Source organism: Ipomoea triloba, chromosome 7, assembly GCF_003576645.1.
Source record: "Ipomoea triloba cultivar NCNSP0323 chromosome 7, ASM357664v1".
Taxonomy (NCBI): Eukaryota; Viridiplantae; Streptophyta; class Magnoliopsida; order Solanales; family Convolvulaceae; genus Ipomoea; species Ipomoea triloba.
This window is the reverse complement of record NC_044922.1, coordinates 25824907-25838884: the sequence shown is the minus strand read 5'-3', so window position 1 is coordinate 25838884 and position 13978 is coordinate 25824907. Positions and strand designations below refer to the sequence as shown.

General features: G+C 33.3%; 1 protein-coding gene across 2 annotated transcripts; it reads left to right on the top strand.

Moving 5' to 3' along the window:
* Positions 1-5620: 5620 nt before the first annotated feature.
* Positions 5621-10141, top strand: LOC116025874 (protein S-acyltransferase 18). 2 transcript variants are annotated; one of them, XM_031267248.1, is made up of 10 exons: positions 5621-5789; positions 5889-6033; positions 6380-6493; positions 6666-6989; positions 7094-7162; positions 7256-7327; positions 7424-7552; positions 7650-7730; positions 8352-8525; positions 9297-10140. In XM_031267248.1, exons 2-10 carry the CDS (start codon positions 5989-5991, stop codon positions 9780-9782), a joined length of 1494 nt encoding a protein of 497 aa, XP_031123108.1. In that variant the 5' UTR covers positions 5621-5789; positions 5889-5988; the 3' UTR covers positions 9783-10140. The 2 variants fall into 2 exon arrangements, with proteins under 2 accessions (XP_031123108.1, XP_031123109.1); XM_031267249.1 differs by lacking the exon at positions 5889-6033 and having other exon boundaries at positions 9297-10141.
* Positions 10142-13978: the final 3837 nt, after the last annotated feature.

The following is a 13978-nucleotide window of genomic DNA, read 5'->3' as shown; positions in this document are numbered from 1 at the left end:
TTGGTACAATAGCTTTTCTGAAAGATTGTTTAGATGAGAAGCTCCCCTAGGTTCAACCGTTCAACGGTAGCATAAGAAAATTCGTCAAAAGATGGATTCATATTGAATTTCAAGGAGTAATGTTTTAATTGAGTTAATTACCAAAATGCTCTATGGAATAGTTTGAATTCAACAATATTCTTCTTAATAATTCTCAGGATGGTGTATACTCACAAGGTAAACTGTACTAGAAAGATTTTTGGTAAACTTCACGAATATATGTACCAGCGAGGTGACTGCACTAGGAAGTTCTAATGTCAGTAATGTGATAGATTTGAATAAAAATCATATTTCACTCACTTGATCACTCTTTTTGGGCGTGTTTTTCATTCACTTATATCTCAGCTTTGTATCATGTATATATGTGAGTAATGTGACTGATTGTAAAGTAACAAATAATTTTCTCCATATATATATGTGTGTGTGTGTAAACACCTTTATAAAAAGTATGGACGTATAAGCACATTCCATCTTAAGTAATTAAAGGTTGTGATCTTACCATTACTAATTAAGGTAAAAGTGTAATTCATTGGAGTATATGAAGTAATACACAAAGACAAGTCAAGACATAATGTGCAATAAACCAGATACCACAATCACACTATTTGCCTCGTGGACTTACCAAAAAAAAAAAAAAAAAAAACAATCACACTATTTGCCTCGTGGACTTACCAAAAAAAAAAAAAAACAATCACACTATTTGCCTCGTGGACTTACCAAAAAAAAAAAAAAACAATCACACTATTTGCCTCGTGGACTTACCAAAAAAAAAAAAAAACAATCACACTATTTGCCTCGTGGACTTACCAAAAAAAAAAAAAAACAATCACACTATTTGCCTCGTGGACTTACCAAAAAAAAAAAAAAACAATCACACTATTTGCCTCGTGGACTTACCAAAAAAAAAAAAAAACAATCACACTATTTGCCTCGTGGACTTACCAAAAAAAAAAAAAAACAATCACACTATTTGCCTCGTGGACTTACCAAAAAAAAAAAAAAACAATCACACTATTTGCCTCGTGGACTTACCAAAAAAAAAAAAAAACAATCACACTATTTGCCTCGTGGACTTACCAAAAAAAAAAAAAAACAATCACACTATTTGCCTCGTGGACTTACCAAAAAAAAAAAAAAAAAACAATCACACTATTTAAACTAAAAGTGAGAGAGAGGGAAAGAATGAACTAATATTTATAATGGTTTGACAACTGCACAATCCACTACCTAAGGACTCTATCTTTAAGATTTAAGCAATCCACTATACTCTTGTCCTTTTCATTCTTGGTGGGCACCACAATCAATCCCAGCGAACAACCCTCATTAATAAATTTTATACCAAGACTATTACAATAGTCATGAAAAGTTAGGGCTATACAAGTTCAAATAGAATCACATTATACAAAGATTTTTTTTTTTTTTTTAATTACGTAGTGTGTACCCTTGAGCAAACAGATTGTGCTCAATGAAATTCTATGATTGAGCCTATAGATTATAAAATGCAAAGCTCAAAACTCAAGTGATATTCTTGAAGGCTAAAATATTAAAAGAAGAGTATTATGCTTTCAAGAATAGTTTAGATAAGGATAAGAAAGTTTTTGCATGTAACCTTTAATTAAAATACTCGCATTGTCTAACCTTTAAGCAAAGACTCACTGTCTACCTAGCCAAGTTTTTGTGTGCAACCTTTAGCCAAAGTACTTGTAAATAGGAATGTAATATAGCTATATTTCACACATATGTGCCTGAGCTAATTGAAGCAAAAGTTCCAAGAAAATCCCTGCTGCAATACCAACAAACCCGGATCGGATGCCACAACCGGATTAGAAGGAGTTTCGAGAGTGAGATTAGAAGCAGTTGGGTATAAGAGATTAAGAATTAAACTTTGCTATGGCCTTCCATTTTTTTGACACTTTTTATTCAAAGTTGGATGTTATAGGTGATAACTGCTTATAACCCACCAATAAACAAAGCTTTCTGCAGCTTTCTTTACATGTTAATGTAAGTAAAATAAATTCAAAAGTTATTGTAAAATTCAAGTTACACGCTTACTTCATATAAACCTAGGAGATTGTACAAGCCCGTCCCTAAGTAAGGGCAGGTTGGGCCCTTGCCCAGGGCCCATGATGGGAGGGGCCCCACCTCAACCCCTATGTATGTGTGTATAGTATATATATATATATATATATAAAAGTAAACAATATATACAAATTTTAAGTAAAGATGATGTAGCTTAGTTGGTAGATCATAAAATAAAATTTTCATTGCAAAGGCCATGGGTGCAAAACTCATTGTTCACACTTTAGAAACATTTTTTCCTGTGTTCTATATGGGTAATTTATAACCACATTTAAGATAAATTTTAGGAAAAATAGTCAAGTCAGTCCCTAAACATTATTTAAAAAGTCAATTATGCCCTTAAACATTTAAAAAGTGCAATTAGGCCCTTTAACATGTGCAATTATGAAGACATTGTGTGAATACTAGGGTGGAATATAAGTCATAGATCTGCCTTAATCCACTGCGTCATATTAGACCCTTAAAAACTCATTGTTCACATTTTAGAAACATTTGTCACTGTACTCTATAAGGGTAATTTATAACCACATTTAAGATAAATTTTAGGGAAAATAGTCAAATAAGCTCCTAAATATTATTTAAAAAGTCAATTAGACCCCTAAACATTTTAAAAATGCAATTAGACCCTTTAACATGTGCAATTATGAAGACATTGATGTTGCTATTAATTATTTTACATTTAGAAAAGCATCTATAATTTTTATTTCATGATTATTGTTGTAAAAACTAGGGTGAAATATATATATATATATATATATATATATATATATATATATATATATATATATATATATATAAATAAGCATTATGTTCTTCATGTGAATACTAGGGTAGAATATAAGTCAGAGATCTGCTTAATCCAATGCGTTAGATTAGCCCCCTAAAAAACGTCGTTAGCTTCAATATCTTTGTGCAATCATTCTTAGTCCATTCTCCTTCAATCTCTCTGTGTAATTATCATTCTCAACCAATTATCTTTCAATCTCTCTCATTCAATTCTGTTGTGAATTCCATCATATTTCAAAATTCAATTCAATTAAATTCAATGATCTTATGTAGGTAAAACTTGTTCTGTATGGATGAGTCCAATACCTATAGTGTTCATCAGAGATACTAAGTTAATCAAGGAGGTTTTGAACAATGTGCACTAGAAGAAGGAACAATGTGCACTGGAAGAAAGGACAATTTGCACTAGAATAAAGGACAATATGCACTAGAAGAAGAGACATTGTGCATTGGAAGAATGACCAATGTGCACTGGAAGGAAGAACAATGTGCACTGGAAGAAGGAATAATATGTACTAGAAGAATGAATAATGAGCACTTGAAGAAGGAACAATATGCACTTTAACTTTTAGCGCACATATATATGCACAAGGAATATATTATATGTAATGCATATCTTTTTAAAAACTATAATGATTAAAGAATAATATTTGGACTTGGATCACAATACCAATTTATAATGTAATTGAATGAAATTATAATTTGATAAATGTTTAGTTATTGTGTCCAAGATGAACATTGGTTCTTGGATGGAAGGGGGGACAATGTGCACTGGAAGTTAGAGAAACAATATGCACTGAAAGAATGAACAATGTGCATTGGAAGAAGGGACAATATGCACCGAAAAAAAAAAGACAATGTATACTGGAAGGAGGAACAATATGCCTTGGAAGAAGGTACATTGTGCACTGAAAGAAGGACAAAGTGCACTAAGAGAATGAACAACGTACATTGGAATAATGGACAATGTGCAATGAAAGAAGAGAAATTATGCACTGAAAATTAAAAAAAAAAATACATTGACTTACATAAATTTCCCACACAGGCTCTGCGTGTTTTTTTCAAATTTCTCTCATTATAGACAGTTGATCTGGATTTAAATTAATGATTGTGATCTCACCCTATTTTCACCTTAGGGAAGCTTTTTACTTGATCCGTATATACACACACACACACACACACACACAGACATACATGCATACATACATGCACACACACTAGTTTTTCTTTATGCGCGATAGACAAAAAATAGGTGCCCAATATTAATATTTTATATTAAAATTTTAAATTTATTTAGATTTTAGATACTTAAATTATTGTAAATAATAATAATAATAATGTAAAATATATTTATAAATTTTATATTTATATTTTAGGAAATAACTAACATATAACTCCAATTTATAATGTGTATATATTATTATTATTGAAGAAAATAAGAAAATATATAGTGGATGCATGTGCATGGTAACAATAATGAAAAAGATAACGAAATTATAACTGTAGGGGTATGGTTGTCTAATATATTTTATAGCATAATGTACAAAAAAATTTAACAGACATAAAGGAGTCAATTCACCTTCATTGAGACTCGATCTCTTAACCTCCCATATGGGAAAGTTACTACATGCCATATGAGTACAAAATGCTTGGCATAGACTTATAGTATCAAGTATGGTGCAAAATCGAATTAGTTACATGGTGCAAAACATAAAATGCAAAAAATAAAAATAAAAATCGATTAACTGAAGGTTCATAATCCAAATCGTTAGTTTACGAACCTCCAATAAACCGTATATTAACAATTACGATTTATGTTATTTATGAATTGTGAACCGTATTGAACCGAGACCACTCTAAGGGCTCAAATATATATTGGAATCCCTAGTTTTTAATTAATTTATTTTAATAGACTAAGGGTATGTTTGGTTGGAAGGAAAAACTTTTCCAAGAAAAAGATTTTATGAAAAATCATGGAAAGTGTTGATTTCTCATGTTTGGTTCACTGGAATTTATTTTTCAATGGAACTTCAATTCCTCATTTCTTAGGAAAACAAAATCCGAGTTAGACCTTAGGATTTTGTTTTCCGGTGTTGCTGGGAAGAAAAATTGTTTTGTCAAGACTATTTTACCCTTGTTATTTTCTTCTTCCTCCTCCCGTTTTTTCTGATTATTCTCGCTGACGATGGACCTCCGCTCGTTGTCGCCTGCCTCGCTACTCGCCAGTGGGCGCCTCTGCGCCTCCGCCGACTGCTTTTGCCCCCGCCTCTTCGCAACGGCCCTTTGGTCTCTGCCTCTGTCGACTGGAGAATGACGCCACACACGGGAGAATGAGAATGGAGGTGATGGGGAGAAGAATGAAGAAAAGTAGAAAACTTGAAATTCGGCCCAAAATCTTGCAAAAAGAAATACTAATTGGGCCCCAAATAGAAACAAAATTATTATTAATTTTATTATCATTATAAATACATGCCTTTATACTCATTATTTTCATACCTTTTTACTCCCAACCAAACAATAGAATTCATATTCTGAGTAATTTCTTTTTCACTAATTAAACAATAGAAATCATTTTTCTGATAACGGAATTTCACTTCCACTTCCCTTTAAATATTTTTCGCAAACCAAACGTGCCCTAATACTCAGCTAAATAACTAATTGTAGAAAGGCAATGCAAAACGTGAGGCCGCTGTATGATTGTATGAAGCGCGCTGATTTAAAATTCAAACGGAGAGAGAAAAGAAGAGCAGCAGCCAGCAGACCGTTCGGCTGTTTGACAGTTTGAGAGCCCAAATCCCAAATTGAAATTCCCAGTCGGTCATGTAGTCCAGATTTCGCAGTTAGAGCTAAGGATAGCACCTCTTTTACTCTTCCTCTCTACGAATGTATGCATTTTGTCTCCTGTCGTCTTCTAGGATGTCAGATTTCTTGGCCATTAACTACATTTTAAGATTTAACCTTTCTAATTTCGTGATTATATTTAGTTGTTAAGAATCAGCGGCATTCAATTCCTCATCCCACCACCACAAGTTTGTTTCTTTTTTTCTCTGAATTGAATCAGTTGGCTAGAAATCTGTAAGGAAGATGATGAGACGCCATGGATGGCAGCGTCCTCTTCACCCTTTACAGGTAAATTTGGCTTCCAGGCATGCCCAATCCACCCTATTTTTGCTCCCTACTTTAAAGTTTGTGACTTTCATATATTCGGAGCTCCATTATCTTATTAACAGCGAGCAAACACCTTCTTTACCCTAACAAAGTTGCTATTTCTTTGTTGCCAAATCAGTTGATTGTTTCTGAATTCTGATCTAGTTGTTAAATTTACTATGTTTAACGATTCATGTAGAAGCACAGAATTGAAGCTATTAGTTTTTTATAAATGCTTAAATATTACTGCAATGCAAACGTTTATGAACTGTAAAGCACTGGAAGCCTTGTGGTTTTGAGCTCTGATTTTGTTTGCAACTGACTGCAGATAGTGGGCATGTCCGTCTTCATTTTCCTCGTCGCAGCATTTTATTGCTTTCTGGGGCTTTTCCTTGGCAACAGGGTTGCTGAAATCACCATCACTAGCGTTTTCTCCTTCGTGGTAATTTGATTACTAAGTCAATACCAAGAGCACACACACACAAATACCAATCTACTTAGCTTCAGACTTGGTGCTCAATCTTCTGTCTTAGTGGGTGGGGGTACAGGTTTGGTAAAGTGGGGGAATAAGTGAAAACAAGAGAGATATAATTCCCTTTCTTATGGTTCTGCAGGCATTTTCTGCTGCATTCCTATTCATTAGGTGTGCAGCTATTAATCCTACTGATAGGACCAGATTTAGGAAGAAGATCAAAGGGAAGTCCACTGCATTTTCTAAGCTGAATTATGGGGCCCTATTGGCTCAAATTGTCATGAGGTTTTTCAGGAAGGTAGAACGCAGAATCCTTAGGACTTGTATAAGGAGAAAATACCTTAATCCCTGGAAAAGTAACCTTCAAATGGAGCCCCTATTCCCATTTCCCCTTGTTATGGATGATTCAGTTGCTCCTGAGGTCAGAGAGGATGACATTTCATTTTGCTTACTCTGTGATTTTGAGGTTTGTTTATATGACACTTTTGTTTACTACTTTCTTCTTGATTAGCATGTGGGAACATGTATGAAAATTAAATTCCCTATACTTATGGACTGGACCACTTGCAGGTGAGAAAGCACAGCAAGCACTGTAGAACCTGTAATCGCTGTGTTGAGGGGTTTGATCATCACTGCAGGGTAACAAAATAAGTCTTTGTCCCCAATAAATGTTCCTCTTCCCTTATTCGTTGTGCCTAACTATGTCCATATCTTGTATTTGTGTATTTGCAGTGGTTAAACAACTGTGTAGGGAAAAAGAACTACACGACGTTCATTCTGCTGATGGTTTTTGTCTTGATAATGGTTAGCCGATTTCTTTACTAAAACTACATCTCTGTCCATGATTATATATTGCTAATCTATGGTTTTCATTTGCTAAATGAGTCCCTTGTAATGCAGCTCACACTTGAAGGAGGAAGTGCTGTTGCTATATTTGTCAGATGCTTTGCTAATAGGAAAGGGATAGAAGAAGAGCTTGAGAGGAGACTCCATGTAAAGTTTCCAAGAGGAGTTCTGGCAGCTATATCTGTAATTCTTTGGATTACCCTAATTTTTAATACTATTATTTTCCACATGTGGATGAATCTCCATTCTACCAGTCAAGTAATCTATATGCTTATTTCAGGTTTTGTTGTTTTTGATGACGGCATATAGTGCAGCAGCACTGGGACAACTTTTCTTCTTCCATTTGGTTCTCATCCGAAAGGTATCGACTATTTTGCCTTTCCATTTGTGTTGCCTCTGATTCTGAACTCAAAAATCAAAATGTATGTGCAAAGTGGTGTTTTTCTTTCCATTTTGGGTTTGTGGAGTCCTGATATCTCATATCTCTGATGTAAATATCAATTTGCCCAGAGGTGCACTGCCTGCCTTTCCCTGTTTAAGTGTAGAATTGCTTGAACTAGGAAACCAGACAACCCAAGTGATTTAAAGGTTAATGTTAAAAGTCCCATGTTGGAAATATAAGAAAGAGCATATGGGTTTATAAGGTCATGAGTTAGATTAGTTAATTGATTGGATTCAATCTTGTAGTGTGGTTTGACTCATGTGCATTATTGTCCAATTGAGTGACCTTACCCCAATCTTAACACATGACAGAATTTAAGGCTGCCTGTAATTGTAAAAGTTTGGTAACATTATAAAACAGATATCTGCTAATTTAGTTTTTGGTTTGCATGATGAGGGTCAATCATGTTTTCTGTTAACTAGGACAACTCTAATTTTTGCTTGCTATCTCTCAAAAATAAATTTGAAAGCAGTTGAAACTTGATACTTTGGCCAATATGTATGTACCAAATCTGAAAGTAGTTATGCTTACCTTGATTAGGGGATGAGAACCTATGACTACATTTTGGCAATGAAAGAGGAGAACCAATCCATGGATCTGGAATCACTGGAAGATTCAGATTCTTCTTCAGATGAGAGTTCAGACTTTGGTTCGCCTGAGAAACCGTCATTTAGCTCGCGTCTTAAATGCGCAGAAGGAAGAATAAAAAGCCAGGTACAATGCTTGTCTCTTGGTCCATATCCTTTTCCATACTCTTGGGAGGGCCAAGTCTAAGCTATGTAGTACTAGGTGACTAGGGGGAATTGTTCGGCGAAGATCGAATGGCCAAGTCTAGCACTAGGTGGCTAAGCGATTATTGGACGGAGGCTTTAAGAGCCAAGTCTAGCATCCTGTCTCTCAAAAATGTGATGAGGAAATAAATTGTGCTTTTGTTACTAGCTATAGCTTTTGATGACTAAAGGGAATTGTCTTATGGCGACTAGTGAAGGGCAAAATCCAGCACTAAATCGCTAGGGGATTGTTGGGGTGGAGGTTTGAAGAGTCAAGTCCAACACCCTGTCTTTTGAAAATGTGACGGTGATGTATGAAAATAAAATTAAGCCTTTGCTACTAGCTATAGCTTTTGGCGTGTTGGGGAGGGCCAGTCTATGTCTAGTACTCGGTGACTGGAGATGGTTGGGCGAAGGCCGGTAAAGTCCCTAAATGTCAAGTCCAGCACTCAACCTGTCTTGAACAATGTGATGACGGTCTATAAATAAGTAAATAAGTTACGCCTTGACTACTAGCTTTTAGTGTAAATGGTAAACACTTGATCCTAATAAGTGGTATCTGAGTCATAAGTTGCGCTTTCGCTACTAGTTATAGCTTTTGGCTTGAATAGTTAGCACTTGATCCTAATATGGCGTAAGCCCTTGATCATAACAAGTAACCATTGCTTAACTTTAAAGATTGAAGATACCAGGTACTTTTCATATGCATTTGCAGAACCCACACAGATTATCCATAAGAATCGACGGAGAATCCGAGTCATCCACACTGATGAAAAAGCAAGGATTCCGTGCAAGCATCGACCCATGGAAGCTGATCAAAATGAGCAAAGAGAAAGCCATGGCGGCAGCAGATAAGGCAAGGGAAAGGCTCCTAAACCAGAAACAAATGGGCCACAATGACAATGAGGACTTGAACCTGAAGCCACTCCCTCAAGAAACAAAAAGTGGGCCACTGATGAAAAAGAACAAAGATGAACCCACAACAGCCATCATCTCCAAACCACCATTCCCAAGCCCAAGGAGAAGATTCTCATACTCTCCAACACTTAGTGGCACTGTGCCATCGCCAAAACAGAGGTATAGAAGCAACTTTGATCTGAAGCTCACACAGGTCTCAACAGAACTCGAGACTTACATTTCAAGGCAGGTTTTGTGCTCCGTTTTGACCAAAGATGAGGCTGCAGCGACAACCCCAAGATAGCAGAGCAGATGATGAAGGAGAGTTGATTAATATTTTTATTTATTTGAGTTGAATTACATGTACAATACTCACAACTCACTATAGGTTGCTTTAAACCATTTTAGTGAATAGTTGCATTAGTCTATAAGATGTTCAGGACTTGAATCCTAATTCATTGCCCCCACATGGTTGATGAGCATCTCTAAGAGTCTAATTTTTGAGTTGGTTTTTTTAGTGCCAAATAGGAAAAAGAGTGAAGAGAGAAGATGGAAAATGAAGAGAAAAAAAAAGAAGTAAGGCTGTTTTTAGCATTTGCAGAAATAATTTTCTTTCTTCCTCCTCTTACAGTTCTTCTCCTTCACTTGAGCCATAAAGCCTGAAAAGAACCCCTAAAAATAAAAATCCAAACTTGTGTGAATTAATTTTATTTTAATTCTTTGATTATATTGATATTTTTATTTTGTGTCCTTGAGGTTGATTTTTTCAAATGTACTAAGGGTTTACTCTTAAAGTGAATTTTAGTCTAAAAATTAGTGTATAGTTGTAAAAACTGGCAATTTATACCATTCGTCATGTGTCATTACAAAATTCATACTCGTAAGGTATAAAATTGTATAATACAAGATACAAAATTACAACACAAGATACATACACATAGGGCTTGTTTGGTTATCAGCGGTTAGCGGTTAGCGGTAGCGGATGGTGTTAGCGGTTATCAAATAGCGGATTGTATTAGCGGGTTTGACCAGCCGATTGTATTAGCGGTTTGTAAAAAGATGTTTGGTAAAATTAGCGGTTTAAATTAGCGGTTAACATGTAAAATGACCAAAAGGGTATACATATTTTTCATAATAATAATAATTATAATGATTTTTTTAGGATAAATAATAATAATAATAATAATAATAATAATAATAATTTAATAAAGAAATAAAAAACTAAAAAAAAAAAATAGAACATAAGGGGAGCCAGTTTGGCTCCCCTTTAGTTTGCCACTTTTCCCAAATTAAACATAACATTATTATGGCTTGGCTAACTGGCGCACGGTTCAATTCTTTTAGCTGACCATGGTCAAACCGCTAAAATTTGTCAAAACCGCCAAAATTTGGCGAAACGCTATTAACCAAACACACCCATAATACACATAATTATATATTTACTTATATTTCAAATCTGATTTAGATACATAATTTGTGTTTATAGGAACAGAATTTTACAACACAAGACACAAAAATTCATAAGACAAAATTACTAATTTGTTTTAGGTACAGAATTCAAACTCTTAAAGTACAAAATTTCATAACACAAGATACACAAACTCACAATATAAGAAACATTCACATACACCAGAGTCCACAGTGCAGTATGAACAGGGGCGGAGGCACCTTATGGGGTAGGGGGGCCCTGCCCCCCCCCCCCCCCCCCCCCCCCCCCCCCCCCCCCCCCNCCTTATGGGGTAGGGGGGCCCTGCCCCCCCCCCCAACCCCCACCTCACCCCTTACCCCACCTTAAAATATTTTAATAATTATGTATGTATATATTGATATAGTAGGGATAAATACACTTTTGGCCCCCCTCTAATTTTTTTTTTAAATAATCTATTATGTCTATATTAAGTGAACTCAAAATATATATTAAATTAAAGTTTAAATTCATTAAATAGAAAGAAATAAACCAAATAATTAAAGTTACCATTTTCTTTTTATCTTATTTCTTTTATCAAGATTTAATAATGGAGGGCATCAAATATCCATTTTATTTTAAAAAATCTCTAAATTTGAGATATATGCTTTAGTTTTATTAGTTATGTTGATTAATTAATTAATGATTTATTGTGTGTTTTAATTATTTATTTACATTTGAAGATGTACATTTGATTGTTTAAATAATTAGTATTGAAATTGTCAAAAATTAATATTGATTGTTTAATTTGTGATATTGATTTTTGTCTTTATCTCTCAAATTTTGAAAAATTGTTAACTAGTAAAATGAATATCAATTAATTATGAAAAAATTTGGTGACAAAATAATTGACAAAATTTTTTATTTGATAAAAATTGACAATGTATATTTAAATAAATGTTGTTCTTATTGTTGTTGTTGTTATTATTATTATGATATTTTGTGTTATATGAAAAAAATCTAAAGTAATGATCGACACGCGTGTCAATCTACTCATATAATTATATATTTCATATATACAGAGTATAATTAGAAATCATTATCAATAATAATTACAATAATGTATAGTATATATAATAATATAGTACGGTTAATTATAATGTCTACTAACACGGCAAATTTTCTCTAGCATATTGGCCCCCCCCAACTGGAGTTTTCTAGCTCCGCCCCTGAGTATGAACATTGGTCCTGGTATAAGGATTGGTAAAAATTAAGTAGGGATTTTATTCGGCATATTGTAAGGAGGGAAATAGGCCGAGCCGAGCTTTAGAAAGTTAGGTCTGAGCATGTTACAAAAATCTAAGGTCTAGACCTAGGCCTATGTCTATATGTAGGTTTTTTGTTAGGCTCAAGCCTAAGTCTACAATTGGCCTGATTTAGCCTGAATCCTTTTTAAAAGGCTATTTAATATTTTAATCCTTGAGGTTTTTTTTTTTTTTTTTTTTTTTAATTCAAAGTTCAAAAAAATAAGTAAAAAAATTACATTTTTAAAATGTTATGTGTATATATATATGTGTGTATATATATGTGTGTATATATTTATATACATACATACATACATATATATATTATATTTATTATTATTAGTATTTTTTTAATAGGGTTTGGCCAGAGGGTTGGCTCGTAGTCCGCATGCGGTCCGACTCGTTAGGCCCGCTATTTCGTGAGTCATCTTTGTTGTGGTTCTAACCCACCCCATCGTGGAGCGGGTACTATACGGGCCAGTCCACCACCTTTCAAAGACTGTAGTCAATCTAATACTAAAAATACACAATTTAATCTTTTTAAAGTCTAGTACAGTTGTTATGTATTTTGACTTAGAAACACAATTTACATTTTGAAAGTTTACAATTCAAATATTAAAAGATACAAAATTCAATGTTGTTTAGGACTAGGTGAACCCTGGTCCATGGTATAAGCACTGATATAATTGGGCCAATTAATTTGTTAGAAATTCATGGGCTTGTCAATTATATAATTTGAATGACCCATATATTGGGCCTATGATTATATATATTTATATTTATAATATATAGAATAACTTAGTCAATCGTATAATTAGAATATTCAAAATGGTGAATAATTTCACTAATTAAAGGATTAAAGTATATTTGAATGTAAATTTCAAATGTAAGGCATGGATGACATTTTCTCTACTATAAGTAGATGCCAACATCTGAAGTGAGGGGGCAATGAGGAAAATATTGCCCGTCTACTAATCGTTTTCTTTTTCTTTTAAAAATATATTCTTTTGAAATAGTCATAATTCTTTACAATATAGTATTTAATTTGTTCTATACTGAGATTTGATATGATCACCCATTTAAAATGGTAACCAGAATACTATCACACTACATGTTAGTTGGGATTTAAAAAACATATTTACTTACAAATCATTTTTTATTTTTGAAAACTAGAACACAATTTTTCATTTTTTTTGCTCTTCAAATAGAAATACATATCTATCTAGTCTTGCCACCACTTACCTACCAATCATTACTCTTACCTATTTACATATCTATTTACTTTTTTTTTTTGAGTACTACATATCTATTTACTAATTATCTATATATTTACTATTTATCACTGTCTTCTATTTTCATTTAACAGTTAATATCAACTGGTCCTCCGCTGTTAACTTTTACCTTATTACGTCCTTTCATTAAAAATTTATCAATTTAATCATTGAGTATAACCAAATCAGATACAAGGAAAAAATAAACAAAAATCTGTTAGAATTTCCGTGGAATCACTATCTAGTTGTTATGATGTGATATCATCTCACTTGTTTCAATTGTTGGATCTAATAAAAATTACAGATATAATTAATACTTTTAACTCTTATATATAATATTTTAGAGCATAAATGTAATATTTTATATTTTCAAAAAAAATGTAATATTTTATAGGAAAATTATAATAGATAATATGCAGGAAATAAAATGTCATTACATAGTAGAATTCTATATATATATATATATATATATATATATATATATATATATATATTCTACTTTAAACTTTATATATAATAC